This window comes from Gallinula chloropus (genome assembly GCF_964237585.1).
Source record: "Gallinula chloropus genome assembly, chromosome: Z".
Lineage (NCBI taxonomy): Eukaryota > Metazoa > Chordata > Aves > Gruiformes > Rallidae > Gallinula > Gallinula chloropus.
The window spans coordinates 87,612,249-87,631,408 of NC_140089.1; the positions used below are offsets into that span (position 1 = coordinate 87,612,249).

A 19,160-nucleotide genomic window follows, 5' to 3' on the forward strand; every position below is an offset into this window, starting at 1 on the left:
CCATGTCATGCTGTTTCTGCACCACAGGAGAGGAACCAGCCCTGGCATGGTATTTTTGGGTTTGAATTTCTGCCTGTATCAATTATTTTCCGTCTCCAAACCTTTTTTCCTTTTCACTTCATGCCATTACTCTTTCAATCTCATTTGACTCATCCCCTGTAAAACGTTCTCTTTTCTTTCATCCCATCATTTGTTCCCCTGGTCACCCACACAGCCAATTAAGAGCAGTTGTATGACATTATAGGTAATGTTAACAACAGCCATTAGTGGGAGAATTGCCCTCACTGACACAGCGCAATATGTTGTTCAGGCGGATAACATCTCTCCAAGAAGATAAATTTTAAGCTGATGGGGCCGTGTTTCGGTAACTTGGACACAGCTGGAATAGATGTGGCTCTGCAGAAGGTCACAAACAAAGCTGTTTTAACTTCTTCGTGTTCCAGTTCAGATCTGAGCAGCGTTTTGACAGGTGAACAGCTTCACCCATGGTTTTACCCACAGTATGAAGAGCAGTCTTCCTCTTAACAACATCACTAAATCCTGATCTACCTTCACCTCTCTCATTTTCTCTTTCATATTCCAGATCACATAAATTAGCAATGAAGGAAATCTCAAGGTCTGCTTTTTTTAAATAACAATTTACTACCCTCTGATATAAACTGACTTTACTGGTTTGGTTTTGTTTTTAAACAACAACTAAAACAGTTCCAAAAGCTCACTGGTTAATCCTTAAGTGCTGTACTTTTTATGAAGAGAAGTAACTGGAAATAGAAGGTGCAACGTGAAGAAGTTTCCATGTTTCACCAGTATCTCATCTAGAAGAAGTAGTGTAAAAAGGTTCCAATTCCAGTTAAGCATTTAGTACCAAACAGGCTAAAAGGGTCTGAACAGACTTCCTTGTGCATCCATTTCCTTTACTTTATATGGCTGCATGTTTAAAAGAAGAATTACTGAGATGTTTATAACATATGGTAACACACTTCTGGTTTTTAAGCACTCCATTTTTCAATCAAAACCTCGCTTTAAGAACACTAAAAAAGTTTGTTTTACTACATTGTTGAAATACATAGCAGCTACAAAAATAAATCCTGCTCTTTGGAGAGCTACTGCATTGGGTTTTTCTGTTTGTCTAACTGGGGCTTGACAAACAGGAACCATCCAGAGCAATCAACGTCTGAAAAGCTCTAACAGCCCACTCCTGTGGAGGAGGCAGCAGGAAAACTGTCTGAAGGCTCTATCAGCAAAGATGCTTCGAAAGATGGGTACTGATACTTTTTTCATCCAGGCACTTCAGAATTTGTCACTAGGCTGAGCTGAGCAAACCCGGGCTTACAAGCCATGTGATAAACAGTATTTCCAGGGCAGCCTGTGGAGTCCTCTTCTTAATATACCAGTCTATATATTCTCTCTACAGCTGATGTTCTATCATACCTCTGGTGCATCTAAAATCCCAGTGTTGCAGCAGGCTGACAGCTCCCTCCAGGGCAGCACAAGTCAACTCGCTGCAGAAAACCAGTTCACAGAATTCTACTATTATTAATATTAGAATAATTAATAATTAATTCTAATATTGGGACTTCTCTTTAGTTCTGACATAGCGCTCATCCACCGCTAAAACAAGCTCTTGCAACTTTTTAAGCTTAACAATCTTCTCTTTCAAGGACACTTGTTTAAGCAGTCTTCTCAAAAACGTGTATTTCAAGTACAAAAATGCAAACAAATGTCACCATTTACCCTTTACTGCACAATAATGACGCTGCTGTAAAACTATGTAGCTATTAAAGGAGGAAAATAAGTGAAGAAACAAGATGCTCATGTTTGGCTTTCTTCACATGTGTGGAATGATCAACATAACCAGCGTTTCAAATGACTTTATTAGGTGTTTGCATTGCTAATGTCAGAAGTTCTTCCCACCAACAAATTTGTTCTGATATCTGATAAAACTGAAGAATGAACAGTTTTCAGTCAGATGGTCATAAGACCCTACTGCAAAACACTAAATGTTCTTTAAAAAAAAAAAAAAAAGAGTAACTTTCATCCTTATTTTCTCAAATACGGAGAATTTCTAAGTGAAATAAAGCTTAAGTCAATCTATATAACACAAATACCAGGCACTAATGAGTCTCCCAGAGAATTCCTGCACGAGGGAAGAACAACATCTTTTTCTGTAACATCTTCTTGCTGTTCCTCAATATATTTGTCCAAAAATCCTCCAACCACAAGCATATTATTAAAGACAAAATAATACAAAGACCCAACTGCAAATAACTATCAGTAATGTATCGAAGCTTAAAGACTGAACTTCACCAACATCTTTACTGCAGGATTTTAGGACAGTTCTTTCGGTCTGAGGATAATTTATGCAGCATTTTTCCCAGGAAAGTTTCCAATTCATTTCAAGGAAAGGACTGATTAAAAATTCAGACAGAACTGTAGAATTTGGCTATCACTCCATACAAAAGCTTGCTTTAGATTTGGGTTAAGTTGGTTATTTCAGTCTATTCTGAAACTGCTATTTTTTGATGACATAAAAATAGGGGGATTAGGTAGGAGTAATATTCTTTAAGCTAAAATATAACTCATCTGAAGGGGGGTATGACTAATATTTAGGAAATATATTTATAGACCTCTGGCTCGATACTGGAGACAGACATACCCAAGAATAACCTGATATTGAAAATGTCACTTCTGCTCACAAGCCGTCAGATCAGAGTAATCAAAAAGAAGGTGATTTAGTTGAAAACAAGGCAATTCTATTAAACGCTACTTGAACTGGTAGAAACCATGTTCCATGCAAAAACATTAAGATACAGTATTGGTTTACCACATACTGCCTTCAGGAAGCAGCCTAAAAAAGCATTTTCTTTAATAATCACTGTTTTTAACAGTAGACAAAAAAAAGGGCTTAAGAATTCACGCACACAAATGAAGTTTTTCAGAGTATTAGCACAACGTGGCCCCCAAGTGATCAAAAAAAACCGAGTTCCTTAGTGACATACAGACCCAGAAGCAAACCCAGGCAAAAATGTAGAAAATACAGACAGAAAACGACACTGAAGAGACCCAGGCAGAGCTTTTGGTGAAAAGTAGTTGGCTTCTGAGTTTTGAAGAAACTTTATGACAAAATAAACTAACTTAGCAACACCCCCTCTCCTCCCTCCCCCCCCCCGGTATGGCCGTATCCCAATTAGGAGTCTTGATTTAATTTACTAAAAATTTACCATTCTGCCAACGGCATGTTTGATCCTACAGCTAAACAACTCCTACACGCTTTGTGTGCTCACAGCAGTTACCACTAAGCAGTATTTTTACAGACTACCAGCTAAACAACGCTAATCACATCACTCTAACTCTATTATGGCCGACCAGTTTATTTGGAAGTGGATTTAATTTCATTTCTGCATCATTACTAAAGTCATCAGATGATCAGAGGGAAGACTTCCTATTTCTTCACGACAGCACGCATCTATAGGAAAACACTTATGTCTGGTGGCAGAGATCTGCATTAAACCAGTCCTTTAGATAATTAAAAAAAAAAGAAATCAGAGCTGGAGAATAGCTAATGTAACATTGGCTACATAAGCACCCAACACATGACAGGACTCTAAACATCACAACACTTATTTACAGTTTAAATATCGTTCACATTGATAGGAAATTAGTAAATAAGAAAATACTTGTTTTCTAGTGCTGGATAGGCTAGAATCGTTAGCCTGTTTTCAAGGCATTGAATCACAGAATCATAGACTGGTCTGGGTTGGAAGGGACCCCAAGGATCAGAGTTCCAACCCCCCTGCCACAGGCAGGGAACATCCCTCGTATAGATACGTCTGGAGCAGAAGATCCCATAACCTTAACCAAAATACCAAACTATTACATGAAAAAACCCCAGATAGTGCTGTGAAAGGGACAGAAAGGGATTTATAGGACAATACAACAGAAGACAAGTACTGTGGATAAAAGGCTGTTGTCCACAGCTGGTAACATTACATATTCCTAGAACCATACTTGTGCTTTAGTTGTGTAGTAAACCACATAAACTGAAAATAAAGCTGACCTCGGTCTTCTGAATCTGTGGTACTATCACCTTTCACCCACTGTGGTGTAACTGAATCCAGAAAATTTATAGATTTTAGATTTGTTTCATTACGTTTAAAAGGGCTAACACTGCAGTTGATAGACCCTTTTTTTTACCTACTCTTTAGCAATTCCAAATTTGTAAGGTAAATATGGAGCCCTTACTTATAAAAGACAATCTCTTCCTAGGGAGTAAACGAAACAGGAGAAGCTTTTAACATCTACCCATGTAGAGGAGGGAGATTGGGCTGGTTCTCTGCTGGAGAAACAAAAACGAAGGGCTATTTATGAAGTCCTTGCAGCTCTGAATACGATCAACTGTAACAACAAGATACAAGTTACAGAAAAAATTCTTTTTGCTGAAACCACTTTTGTAATACTGCTTTTTAATAACCCTCATAATGGCCGAATTAGAAGGACCCCAACTGAAGTCATTCATCCCACATAAAACAAACATTGCTTTTTCTTCTTAGCTTTGTTTTACAAGCTACATTATTTCCAGATGACGCTTGAGGGGCCTAGGAGTTTCAAGAATTAGATGTTTAAATAGACAGCTGCTTTCTATTTACCATATAAATCAAGGCTAAATCAAAGAAGAATCTAAATATTGGACTTCGTTTAGCCCATTATGGAGCACAAACTAAGGAGGAGAAGATAAAGAAATACAGAAATCTCATCACCTAAATGCAAAGTTTAATTCTTGTTATTAAGATGAGAGGAAAAACTCGATGCTAGCATAATTCCAGGCTCCATGTAACATCAGCCCTGCACAGCAGGTAGATTTAACTGGATTGGTGAGGAGCCAGGAAGAGAGTTGGATCTGATTGGGAACTCTCCCTGTACCACCAGGTTATTACATACACGTGTATACACACACACACACACACACACAGAGCTCACTGCATTCATATTCTTTACATTTTTTTCCCTCTGGATTGCCAATAAGCATTTATTTCTATACCTTAACTACCACAGAAACAGCAGAATTTGGACAGGGGGTTAAAGGATAGCTCTTCATGTACTCACAGGAGTACATCTGTAAATACGAAAAGTCTAACACTGCACGACATTGTTTCTACCACAGATAAAACTCTTCTGCCATCAAAATTCAGTGACCATTCTATATATGAAACAACTGAGGAAATGGGATTATTTTTAATTTATTTTTCCCTAATAACTTTAAGCTTCTCCTGCATAGCACAATGACATTTTTTGAACAGCCAAAATGTAGAAAGTTTTTAAAAAAATAAACAAACTGAAGTGAATTTTGCAATTTTTCTTGGTAGCTAGTGACCATCTTACCTACACTATTTTCTGTGAATATCACTCTGTTAAAGCAACAGTAAAATCCCCAAGGATGGTGGAGGGAAGAACTCCCAGCAGATCACAGCGTGGCGTGCTCAGGACTGTGACCCCCACCCTGGGTGTGGAGCGGTTCTCAAAACACGCTCCAAGGAGTTTGCACTTAACTGCTAAGCCCATCACCAGTAAACAAAAGTTTGGGCTCCCACTGATACAAAATCCCTCGTCCCTGTGTTGCATTAGATGATGCTGAAGCAAATTTAGAAACCAAATCAAAAGCTATGCCTCCGAATACAGACCCAAGCGCTGATGAATGCCAAACTGTTTGAATCTGAAAGGATTCCTACATTTGATTTTTATTTTCCGCATTTTTTTAAACTGCATCAGTGAGAGAATTCTGAACCACTGACAGAAGCTTGCCAAAATTCAAAATTCTGTCTCTCCTTTACCATCCCCTCCCTCCCTAGAAATAGTTAAGGAGAATTCCTCGTTACCAGCTGCTGTATAACAGGGGCTGAGTCCTTGTAAAATCACAGACACTGCTATGAAAGGCTTAAAACGCAACTGCTTGGGTAGATGGTAGCTCCAACAACAGGTCAGCTTTCCAAGGGAAGTTAGCATGCTTCCAGTTAGGCTGTTAAGTGTCTATGATTTAACAAAACACACTAGATTGTAACACAATTACAAAGAAAATAATTTATACGGTTTACATCAGTAATTTGTCTTGATTTGAACCAAAAGAAGCAAAACTCTGAATCATTTTATTACCTGTTTTCTACTTTGTTAAGAACTTTGCAAAACGTGCTTCCACTGAGTGCAAGAAAGCAATAAAGCAAAAACTAGCTGGATTTTTCCCATTTCATCAAGCCCGGAAATATTTGTGGACAAGGACAGCTTGACCAAAGTGTCGTATTTCAAAGCCTGTTACTACCACCATGAAAATAATGCTTAATAATAAATCTTACAAAGCAACCAGTACACAAAGTAGCAGGGGAATTGGTCTGTGTCTCTGGGGTGATAGCTTGGTGACTTGGAGGTTCTTCTCTCCTCCCTGCAGGCTTCTCCATCCTGCTCAGGAATCCCATCACATTGCCAACAGTTTTTCAGGAAAAGGACCAGGAAACTGCTCTAGCCTTTAATAAACAAAGCAATTCACTTTTTTCTTCTTTAAAGCCCAGAAAACCTCAACAGAAACACTATAAAAGCCAACTGTGTAAGCTCCTTGCTCTACTTCAGAGCAAAATACCCATGACTGTGTTGGTACAATGGAAAGCTGGCAGCAGCCTGCAGCAGATACTCACAAAAAGACCCTAAGAAACACAGTGAAGGAGGGATTGCTGTATATATTCCCTCTACCATCAATGATCAGCAGCTTAGGGACTGTGTATTAGGGCTATACCATGGCTTTCTAGAGTAATGAAAACAAAGTAGAGACAGAACTACTGCTTGAGCGCTCAGGAATGAGGAGATGCCCATCTCCTCTGGTCTCCATTTGATCCTGGGCATATTGTGCCACTGCACCTCTCCATCTGACAATGTCCCCAAGGGACAGGGCTTGACTCAAGATCGCTGCTGCCGCCTTTCCCTTTCCATATCCTCCCTGTCCCTAAGAAGGAACACGCTGTATTTACTGTAATTTGCTTCATGAAGTCGAGTGCTCACCAAGGAGTAGAAAGGCTCAAGACAAGACCACAAGCAGCACCTAGGATAATTTCATGTAGCACTGTAACCCTTGGGACCCAGGCACCATGAAAATTCACTTCTGGATCACACAACACCATAAGGAAAAAGTAAATTAAATAAATTAAAACCAAATAAAATTAATGAGAATGACATTTTTAAGAGACATGTTTGACTGATCTGAATGAAACCTATGAAGAGAATAGTCTACTAATCAAACCTCCTCCTCTCTAGGTACAAATCTAAGCAGAGGAGGCAAGCTCAGTGCTGTCCCTTTCTGTACCTCCACACTGGGATGCTGCAGTAGAACAGGCTGCAGGACTTCAGACACTTTAAAGTTTCCTCAGTTCCCAGATCCTTCCCTTTTCTTACAGAAGACAACACAAACACGGGCTTTCAGAAGCAGAATATACTGAAGCAAATTAAATCTGGCCTCAGCTTTCATTTAGTCAACTGCCTGTGCCTCAGACTGAGCTGGAAAACGTGCAGTTCAGAGGAAAAAAAATTAATTGCCACGTGTTAAGATAATACACTCTTCTCTCACTATACAGGCAATGGATGTCAGTGATTTCTAGTCTCCCTACAGAAATCTTTCCAAGTGCTGTCCTCCTCTCCCTCTCCCCCACTGTCATACTGACAATACAAGGGAAGAAATTCAGTGAAGTATCAAAGTCTCTGGGCTGCACTCCAGAGCTCCTCACCAGCGCTGCTGCTCCATGAACTGCATCTCTCAGCTGTCTCTATCTCTAAGGGGATAGCTTTGTACAAAGCACCTTGGGTCTTTGCTGCAGTATCGGTTGTATCCAGTAAGTTAAAGCCCTGAATTCTTATGCCACCCCCCCAATATATACACATTTACATCTTCACATACATGTAAATATATGCCTATGTGTGCATGCACCCATATATTTATGTGCCTGCACAAACACAGGTGTGTATCACATGGTTTTCTTTCCTCTGAACAGTGGGGATGGGAATTGGTTTGTCTAGGGAAGTACGTGGGTTTCTCTTCATAAAAATCAGTATTCTCCTTCTGACAACAGGCCACATACAACTGCAGGCCCTGCATTAGGGATATGAACTAGTGCTAAAAATTCAGCCCTCCCCAGGCACCTGTGGATGACTGTCAGTTATTTAACCTCACAATGTCTCAGAGGCGGCTTTCAAAATACGCAGCCTGTAGCAGCAGTTCCAGCTTATGGAGCCCTTGTGCCCACAGATGCTGCCCCAAGGGCTCACTCCAACCCCTCTGGGCTGCAAGACTGCTTGTTCTGCAGGACTACCTCATGATATGAGATATGGTGGCATGACATACCTTGGGCATGAAAAGGTATCGTGGTACCATGTCCAACGCCAGAGCCCTCAGTACAAGGAGGACATGGAACTCTTGGAGTGAGGATGACTGGAGGGCTGGAGCACCTCTCCTACAAAGGCAGGCTAGGAGAGTTGGGCTTGTTCAGTCTGGAGAAGAGAAGGCTCCAGGGGGACCTCAGAGCCCCTTCAGGAAAGCTGGGAGTTACTATTTGTAAGGGCAGGGAACGATAGGACGAGGGGCGATGGTTTAAACTAGAGCAGGGCAGGTTTAGATGAGACCACAGGAAGAAGTTCTTCACTCTGAGGGTGGTGAGACACTGGCACAGGCTGCCCAGAGAGGTGGTGGAGGCCCCATCCCTGGAGACATTCAGGGTCAGGCCTGATGGGGCTCCGAGCAACCTGCTCTAGTGAAGGTGTCCCTGCTCACTGCAGGGGGTGGGACTGGATGGGCTTCACAGGTCCCTTCCCACCTAACACAGTCAGTGAGTCTATGATTACCACCATCAAAGCAGCCTCCCTCTAGCCTGGAAGTCAACTGAAGCACCAAAGCTCTCCACAACAGCTCAATAAGGAGCCACAAGACCACAGGAGGGATCTGAACACAGGGCAGTCTAATTTCTTAAGCTGGAACCAGGCATGACAGCAGGGTTAATCACCTCTGAGAGACAGCTCCAAGAGCATTATCAACCAATCACAACACTCATCAACACTCCAAGCATCCAAAATACCACAGTCCTCACAACCATGGGAGTCCCTACACCATGAGTCCCTCTGGTTTGAGAAGTAAATCCTATGGGAAAGGGCCACCAAATCCTCTCCAAGTTGTCTGGAATCGTGGGGGCTTTCAGTTGTTCATGCCCAGGCAGACGAAAGAGCTTTATCCAGTGTGTGCACCTCCTTATCAGGCAAAGAGAAGCAGGATTTACCCTCTTCAACCACAAGCTGACGTGAGGGAGTTCTTGCTGACATGTTTCAAGTTCCAAAAATTAAAGGTCAGATAACAACTTCTGGGAGAGACATCAGGGGACCAAAACCCACAGGTGTTTTAAGGAGATTCACATGAATTAGGGCACAGCACAGTGGCAGGAACACACAGGAAAAACCTGCCAACTATTCCTTGGCTTTATAAACTGCATGTCTCTGGTTAACAAAATGCCTCTAGTTTGTACAGTCTGTGTCAGTAACAATAACTAAAAGATGCAGGTTAGGAAACGTGGTTAGTTAAATTAAATTTAAGTCATTAAACTGTTATATCGAATTATCTTTTTAGGCACTTTTACACTTATTGTTACAGTAATTTGATAGTTAAGTCTCAGGCAGGCATGTCCTGGAACATGTGTGAACACTGAAGATAAATCAGTTGTTACATTTTCATCCTGAAAAATCCAAAGCAACTGATAAATCAATGTTTGTTAGGTTTCTGTGGTTTTGGGGTTTTATTTTTTGTTGTTGTTTTGCTGATTTATCTTCTTTTTTAACAGAGTGTTGCAGTGAGGGTTCAAACGAGTACAAACCCAAGACACTTCAGGAGTACAAAGATATTATTCAAGTCCCTGGAAGATTGCTTCCTCCTTGTACCGAAACTAGAGATTTTTCCAACAAGCCTTGCAATTAAATCACAAAATTGTTGCCTATTTGTGGGGATTGGCTCAGCAAACTGCAGAGGACTGTATGTACCCACGTGTTCAGAACGTACCGCTTTGCCCCAGGACTGCAGTACTCCCCCCACCTCCAAAAAAGTCTCCCTGGGAACCGCTTCAATCCTTTGTGATTTGTAGGAAGTTTAAGGTACCATGGATGCCAGAGCCCTGTTCTTAAAAAATAATGTTTTTTAACTCTATGATTTAAACACCCTTGGAAAACAAACAGCTGGAGGACCGCAGGCTGACAGGGGACAGTCAGTCTCCAGGCAGCGAGCGGCTGCGGTTTTCTTTTGCCGTTTTGTGAAGTGCAATTTTTTGACATTTATTTTTCTTTAAAGGCATTTCAGACATGACATCATTCACACAGGTTCCTGTATTTTGGTGCCGGTGGCTCCTCAGCTGTCACAGGTTTCGATAAACCCTGTCAGGTTTAGGGATGTGGCACTTGTATTCTGCAGCCCCTACTAAGACATTAAGTTCGATACTCACATAATCGGGAAGCGGAGAGTCACTTGAACCCAGGGAACCTCTCAGCGACTGCGTGGCTTGCTCCAGCACCTTGTTGTGTTTTTTGGATAGCAAAGAAAATAAACTGGAAAAGGGTTGGGGGGGAGAGGGAGGAAAGAGGGAGAAAGGGGACAAAATTAAAATAAATTCACATTAATGTTCTGAAGTAGACATAGTCGGAACAGATGTTTCATTATTTACACAATCTTGAATAAGGGAATTTTTAAAATGCCATGTGCAACAGTTAAGGGAGTTTATTTATTTATTTATTAGCATCTGGGCTTAGCCACAGCAGAATTTGAATTATAAATATTCTGGGCAATAGATGACATTTAAGAACGTGATGTGTTCACGGTTCAGTTCTCAGAAGTCAACCCGTAGCAGAAGGAGTGGGATACATGCAATTTTAGTCCACAACCAGCATGTGTTTGCTAAAATGCATTCTTTTAAGTGCAGCACCTCATGCAATATGTCCTTGGGCACCTTGTGTATTATTCATTTCAGTAACCTATTTGCTTAGTACAGGAAGAATCCGAGCATGACAGAAGCTTTGGGCATTTGGAAGATGAGTTCTTGGATTTTACATGTTTTTTCTTTTAAAATCCATTTTATCTTAAGGAATAGAGCATTACCATCACGTTATAAACAACCTGTGAAACCAGAGGTTCATGCACATACAGAGAAATAAACACTTTTTTTCAGCCATTTGGAAAAGAAAGGATGGCAGTGAGCCTCAGAGGATGGAACACTCTGATATGTAAGGAGAAGGTAATTTGGCTGCGAAGGTGAAGGAGAGATGAGAAGTAAGCAGAAGCAGTGGACAAAGGCATTAATTAGTGCTCCACAGCTTCAAGGAAACAGTTTGGGTATCTCAAACTTGCCTTCCAATTTACAGATTACCCAATTCCCACCCCCCACCCACCCCTAGGTATAGGTTATACGTTTTAAAGATTTCTCTATTTCAAAAACATTCTTTTGAGGGCTTTCTGTAGTACTGCTATGATGCTTTCCCTGGAAGACTGTGTTGGTCCTTAGAGGGTGGCCTTGACAAATAAGCATCAACAACATTCACTAACACATGAGCATGTTGCTCTTGGAGTGGGTTACACGGGGGTCAAGGAGAAATGGCAGATGCCTTGTCTGCTAAATGCAGTTACACAATACTGAAGCCAGTTTTGTAATTCAAAAAGTGGCAAAATATTGCCTCAGTGTTATATTCTAGATAGCCTCTATTTCTTGGAACTGGAGAGTATCTTCAGTGCTCTGACACGTGCTCAGAAAGCTTTTCTGCCTCAAGAAATGATGCTTAGCACTTGAAGAAGTCCTCCTAATTTTTTTTTTTACTTAAAATATATCATTGATACCATATCTGTCACAAACAGCAGGAGTAGATTCCTTGGAGTACCAGTGCTTGTCCTCTCGTTGCTAGTCAAGCGCTTCAGGAAAAGGCTTTTCCAACACTTACCACCACCACAAGGAATTAGCTACGCTTCTCTAGCCCAAATCTTACCTCTTGAGAGCCAACTCAATACATTCTACGATTTCCCAACACCTCTTCAGTTAGATGTCTCTTAGAACAAATTAACAGCTTCCCTTTAAGGACAACCTTCATCACACCTAAGACATCTAATTAACCTGCATGAGAGACCTTGAGTAGGCTGTACCATTCTCAAGGTTCAACCAGAGTCTGGCAGCACGAGGAACAGCCTCAAGACAGCATGGCTCAGACCAGGCTTGGCACTGTGTCTGCCTGACTTCAGGCTCCACCAGGACACACTGGAAGGGGGTGATACGTCTGGGCTGACAGCAGCCAGAACATCAGATGAGACTGCCACCTCCACGGTGGTTATGAGGGTTGAGAACATTTGGTGTTTCCAGGATAACACGATATATTTGATGTCATCAAAAGTGTAATCTCATCTTTTTTTCCTTCACGCTACCCAACACAGCCTCGACAAGATGTGTCATTCCTGGGACCAAATGCCAACCTCCCACTAATTCACAGCTATTAGGCAAAATCACTAGAACATTCCCTGTTAAAAAGGAAAGGAGCAAGATGGAATTAAGATGTATCAGTAGGCTTTCCAACTTTTTCTCCTCCCAAAATCTGCTCTCCTATTCACAGGCTGAATTCTTTTGTTCGGATCACAATTTGGATTTGCAAACTGGTCCTCAGCCTGAAACAGCAGCAGAACTTTTCAGTTCGTTGGTATTTCTGAAGGCTCAGGTTTCAGAGATACTGTCATCAGCACCATCTAGTGCTGTGGAGACAGAATAATCGGTTAGAGCTAACCTGGTGATGTTTTTAAGGGTGACGCAGCAAGAACAGGTAAGATCTGGTGTCTGTCTGCTTCAGGAGATACAGATAACTTCACAAAGAGGAAGAATTTGGAGGAAAAGGGATTCTTCTCCAAAACACATAAAGCATTTTGGCTATAGAAGAAATGTAAAGATAATCAAGTAAGTGGGATTGGGATATTGAAAAGTGCATTTATTGGATATATATGAAGAGGAAAATGCATATACATCAATACTCTGCAGGGAACTGCAATAGCAAAGAGCCAATCTAGGTGATCCTGCTCTGGCAGGGGGTTGGACTAGGTGATCATTCAAGGTCCCTTCCAGCTCCTAATGGTCTGGGATTCTGTGATTTATTTTCTCTGGTAGAAGAGAGAGGTGTGAAAAAAGGGAGGGGAAAGGAAAAAGAGAGAAGATGATTTCTTTATATTTGCACCTGTATTGAGGCATTTCTCTGTGGGACCACTGCGCAGAACACTGATACTCAGATTGAGAAAACCAAAGCCAACACGATTCTCTTCTTCATAAACCACCTGTCCTTCTCAAAGGAAGCCACTCTTAGAGGAGTGTGAGGGTAAAGGCATGTATAGGCAGGAATTTTCCATACTGAGAGTAAGAACCTATCACAGAAGCACACCCAGAGAAAAATATAGTATTATAACCAACCAGAAAATAAAATAAAGGCCAGATAATTGTGATTAACTACCACATCTGGAGCCCCAAAGGAAGTAACAACGTGTCCCTGAAATGGGGAAAAACTACTGCCAAGTAACTCACTTGTTGTCCCTCTAACTCTGAAAACCCCCTTGATAAATACCACCTTCAGTTTTAAATCATCAGAACGTACTTAGTTACGATCCTCAAAAGGCATTTGCATGAAATTTGGCTCATAAAAATCTTTCACCACTGAGGACCACTGCCTTCTAAAGGAGATGCTTGATATGTAGCAGTCACATCTTCAGTGACTGTAAGGTTTTGGGGTTTATTTTGGTGTTTAGGGCATGGATAATGCACTGAGGAACAGCAATGATATTTTAAAACACGGCTGTTCCACAAGGTACAAGAGGCAAGTGCCAATTAATTCAGGGGTGGAAATTAAGACTGTCTCCCAAATTTTCTCCACGTGCCTTAGCCACACTTCTATTTTTGCCACCCTAAAAATCAAGTTGAGACCAAACTGAAAAATAGAAGTATTTTATGGTAGCCTGCACAGGTTTATGAGGATCCAGAGCTTTGTATCAGAGTCATTTCCCTCTTTCTTCTGTTCTTCTCCATCAACTGTCAAACAGGCTGCAAAGCTCAACAACCCTTTGATCTCTCTCATTAAGGACACTTTGTAATAACCACACATTATGTTTGGAACAATGGAAGTGTGTTAAAACCTCAACCTCTCTTGTGCTCACAGAACTACGTATGCACCAATATTGATCAAGCAAAATAATAAGCTGGAATAACAGCAAGATGAAATAACAGCTGGTGTCAGCCTCAGATTGTCAGACCATGGATGAGCTCAACCACCAAGGAAGACTCAAGTCTCAAGCTCTCACATATCTGGTTTTATAGGAATTATGAAAACATTGGTTTCCTAACTCCCTTTACACAGACCAAGCATTTCTTTTTAATTTAACACAAGGCTGAACACCGATCAATAAAGAAATGATTACAGACTAAACAGTAATGGTTGCTTAAATGCAAGTGATTTGATTATGTGTTACTTGCACACACAATAAAATTCAAACCAGTAGTATATGAACTTAATGCTTTCAAAAAGCCAATTCCATAAAGCCTGTAGATCCAAAAGCAGGGGGGGGAAAAAGAGCGCCAATAATGGGACCTCATTTAACAACTTCCTTTTCAGTTCACCAAAAAATCACAAGCCAGCAATCATGAGAAGAAAAAAAAGCTTCTGCAAGTTCTGCAGAAAGTCTAATTTATAGCAGGCTGGAAGAGCTTATAGAATATACTTCTCACATGCAAAACATGAATGTACAAAATGGAATTTTTACAACTAAGGAACCAGAAAAAAGAGAAGGGAATTAAAATTAGAAGTTGAACATAAATCCAAAGTTTGAATTTGCTGTAACCTGAAGCCTTCTGGAAGCTCTGGACAATAAGCAGCTAAAGTGACAGCCTGCCTCATTTTAAGACAGTAAATAGGATGACCCAAGACAATGATATGCTAGTTATTTCTGAGCATATCTGAGCATATTCTGTTGATACTAACAGAGCACTGATTGTGAGACTCACTCAAAGGAGTCTCACTGATTGTGAGACTCGCTCAAAGGAGGGTAACTGACTGCAGAGAAAACCAGACTTTGTCAAGAACACTCCTTTTTTTTTCAACAAGACTGGAAGTAAGGTAAAGCATGAGAGTATTGCTGCTGTAGCAGGCTTCAACACATCATTTGTATGACCTTGTTCCACCTGGGCTGTTTTCTTTAGACACCCAAATTAAAAAAAAGCATCATAGGAACTGAAAAATCAGACATCCAAACAGCTTGAGAAAATCTTCAGATCCGAATCCTGAAATAAGTTTTCTCAATAGGGTCAAGCAGGAAAATATTCTTGGCCCTTCTAAATGCCAGGAGCTATTTATCATTTGCTACAGCTACCAAAATACTTCCAGCGTTACAAAGATGATATATAAGATGACGCGTATCACCATACCCCACCAACGAAATACTATGATTAAACTTGGCAAAGGACACCTTCATTACAGGAATGTTAAATAAAGAGAAAAGGGCATTGTTATTAAAGTTTTCTTTACCTTTCAAGTTGTTGCACACAAAGTAAACTTGGGATTTGACGCAGCCAAAGTCAAAGGCATAAATTTACCAGCAAAGAAACCAAGTTGCTCCGTTAAGTGTGAAACATCTCGCCCTGGCAGCAGTTGACTGAAGACCTCCAGACCGTAGCAAAAAGCTGCCCAAAACTCAATAAAGCTGCTAAAACAGTAATTGCCTTTCTTATTAACAAAAACACCCAGCAAAGTTTTGCTCTCTGTTACCTGCCACCGGCATCTTGTGTGCGGATTCCACAACAGTGGTTTGAAAACGCGAAGGTTCAGAGAAGAATCAGGACATTAATTATTAAACCAGAAAACACACCTCTCCAGGAAACGCTCAAGAAAATCAATTATTTAATGGATTTGAAGAAAGACAAAAGGGCAAGTTGACCAAAATACAAAAAGATGTGTGTGAGGTTTGTTTACAGAGGGTCCTTCAAGCTACCAGGAGAGAAAAAAAAAAGAGTAATTGAAACAGAAACTAAATACTGTTTGCACAGGCACAGCTTTCTTTTACAGAAGTGGCTGAAACCAGGCTTGAGGTGCAATAAATTCTTATTTATACTGTCACAGCAATGGGAGAGAGGAGAGGAAAATCTGGGAGGAAAGAAGAGAATCTCAATGCCAAGCGTACGACTTGAGCTTAGACTGATGCTATGTGGCCACGGAAGAGATGGAAGTCTGAAAGAAAGGGGCACTGTCAGAGAGATGAACCAAGCACAGCAGTGGAGGAAGGTCAGACTAATTTGTAAGACAGAAAAAAGGAGTAAGAATTGGACTTCCCCCTATCCAAGTCACCAGTAAGCTCCTCAAGGAGAAAAACGTTCAATCATTTAAAAAATACTCTACATGCTATTAGTGAAGAGTTACTTGAGGGCTAGAGCGCTGCTAAACGTTACTTGAAGCTTGGAAATTTGGATGTTGTGAATCGCTTCTCCTCGCTCTCCTAGTTCAGAAGGATCCTGCAAACAAACCGAGCAGCACACAGACACAAAACACCATCTCGTGATGGAAAAAAAAACCACCCCCAGTTCCACGGATCAAAAAATTTGATGCTGAATGTTCTCAAACAATTCAGCAACACTCCGTGCTGTTCCTTCTCCCCGCTCTCATATACATGCCAAATGTACTATTGTTCTCAATTTTAAAGGATATAAGCCCTAAACACCGAAACCATGTTATGCAAATACTCCTTAAACAATAGGGTTTTACAATGCCTGAGTGAACACCACAATCATATGACACAAAAAAACCCTCCCTCCTTTATACAGCAAGGTCTAAAAATACCTTCTTTCTAAAACCTGACGTCTAAAAGTTAAAACCATACCTTAAAACTCCTGTATCTGTAAGAAACACTTCATGGCTTTGACCTATTTTTTTAATGGATCACAGCAAGAAAAGATCTATGGCACGAGAACTCTCCTCATATACTGGATAAGATGCCCGTGCAGACGCTTCCAAGCAGGGGAGGCGATTCACTCATCTGCTTGAGGAATGGCTCCTGTATTGTCACACGAGAGGTCACATCATAAAAACAAATGCACCACACTGCTTCACATGAAATACAACAAATGCACTGTCCTGTCGTGCTACATGGTGGGGAGACACGACTGGTTGCACGCAAGTTAGGGCAGTTGAGCAGCCTTTCTGCGGGCGATGGAGAAGTGATCTGTAAGCACTTAAGGAACCAGGCCTTGGGAAAGATCCATTTAGCATGAATAAGTGCAGAAAAATCACTAAGTTCCTAAATGCCCATGTCTAGTGAAGAGCCCTTGAGGCATTCTGCATTTGAAATATCCAAGCTGTAACAGCACATAAATAGAAATAATGAGAGAGAGAATAGCCGTGGAGAACTCCGAGGGCTATCCGGGGCTGTTGCCTCCACGGAGGGACACTGCTCTTGTTTACTCGAGCCCAACTCTAATGCCTGGGAGACATTTAGGATCCCAGGAAAGAGAAGCCAAGCAATTAAGACCTCAAATTGTTATGGAGAAAATAAGAACGTATTTTCTATCTTTCTTTCTAATCTTGCACAGTGAAGCGTGACCAACTGCTGCTGAATAAAGCGTTGCTGTACTCGCTACTGAGCCCGTCTGGTTTGTGGAGATGATGTGGAACCTACAGACGTGGGGTGTGCAGCTCCCCCAAAGCTCACCTCTGCACCTAAAATGGTTTGCTCAGGCACCACTGGTGGACTTACTCACCCAAGAGTGTTTAAAAGGGTCAGGGAATGAAAGCAGTTCCCTCCAGGCCGCAGAAGGCCCACGTGAGGCTAGCAATGCCGCCTCCCGACTTCGCCAGTCGGGGACCAGACCTTTTTCTTTTTTAAACTTCTCTTGTCTAGCGCCTTCTCAAAACGTAAGTTTGTGTCCCCTTGGAAACAGGCTGTTCGCCTCGGCTGCCTGCTACTTCACAGCAAATCCCAAAGCATCACAAATTATTTTGATGCAGCCTGAGTAAACAAATTATTTCTACCCCGTCTTCCTGCTAAGCAGCAAGCACTGAAGACTATTCTTTTCATCCTAAATAGTCCTGAACCCGACCATAATAAATGAAGTACTTCAAGATCTCTTTAGTTCATCTTTTGAGTTCATCATCTCATTAATTTTAAAGAGTATTCTTCTACCTACCACTGCTTACATATGAAGAGATGCAGAAGTCATGTGCTATAAAGACCTTTCAAATTCTGTCTCCTGAAGAAATTTTCTTATTAAGAGAAGTAGAAAAACATGTAGTGACCGCTTTTTGCCACACTTGTGGCAAAAAAATATATATATATATATATATAAGCAAATTCAAGAGCAACTTAGAACAATTAATGGAGGCTCTGCATTAACCAACAGGATTTCCTGTTAAAATGGAATCGAAAAGGGACTACAAAAAACATGGAAGCAAGGAATTTGATGTGGTGAGAAGAAAGCCAATATTTACAAAAGTAAGCCTGCAGTTTAATTTGCAGGGAGAGGGAAACGTATTTTTCAAAAGCAGGCATAAATTGTTAGGCAGGTCATGGCCAGTTTCCAAACGCTGTTGGGAAACTGGTGCTCCAATCGCTAGAGAAGTAAAAGGAACAGAAAGTAGTAAAATTCTTCCCCCATGTCTTGGTACAGACAGTCTCGTTCCACTGTCGTCTGCCATGCCAAGTAACATCCTCTTAATTCCACTTCAAGGACAGAGTCAGGCTGGGCTGAGGAGAACCACCTAGAAACATCACCTTCCTAACTCCACGCTGTGTTAAAAAGTAGTGAGACCAAGATCCCCCTTGGACTGAACTCCTCCTGTGCAAATCCTATAGCAGATGCCAGTTCTGAGAGGGGACGTAGCAGAGTTGATGTATCTGCTGTATTTTTCTGTGACCAGAAACAGTGACAGCTGGCAAAGCGAATTAAGGAAGGCTGAAAGCTATGGGGGGAAATCTGTGCATTCCAGGGTAAACAGAACACATGCTTGTAAAGCTCAGCCTAATTGTAAGGTTTATTCTGAGCTAAATATCGCTGGATCTGCCCTTGGTGTCTCAAGGCACGGGTGTAACCCCTTTTGAAGTTCCCCATGTT

General features: G+C 41.2%; 1 protein-coding gene across 1 annotated transcript in view; it reads right to left on the reverse strand.

Moving 5' to 3' along the window:
- DYM (dymeclin) overlaps nt 1-19,160 on the reverse strand; it is a 246,520-nt gene that overhangs the window by 61,291 nt on the left and 166,069 nt on the right. The window contains exon 14 of the mRNA XM_084278113.1: nt 10,506-10,608. Coding sequence (XP_084134239.1) covers nt 10,506-10,608 — 103 coding nt within the window. The remainder of the gene's footprint in view (nt 1-10,505; nt 10,609-19,160) is intronic.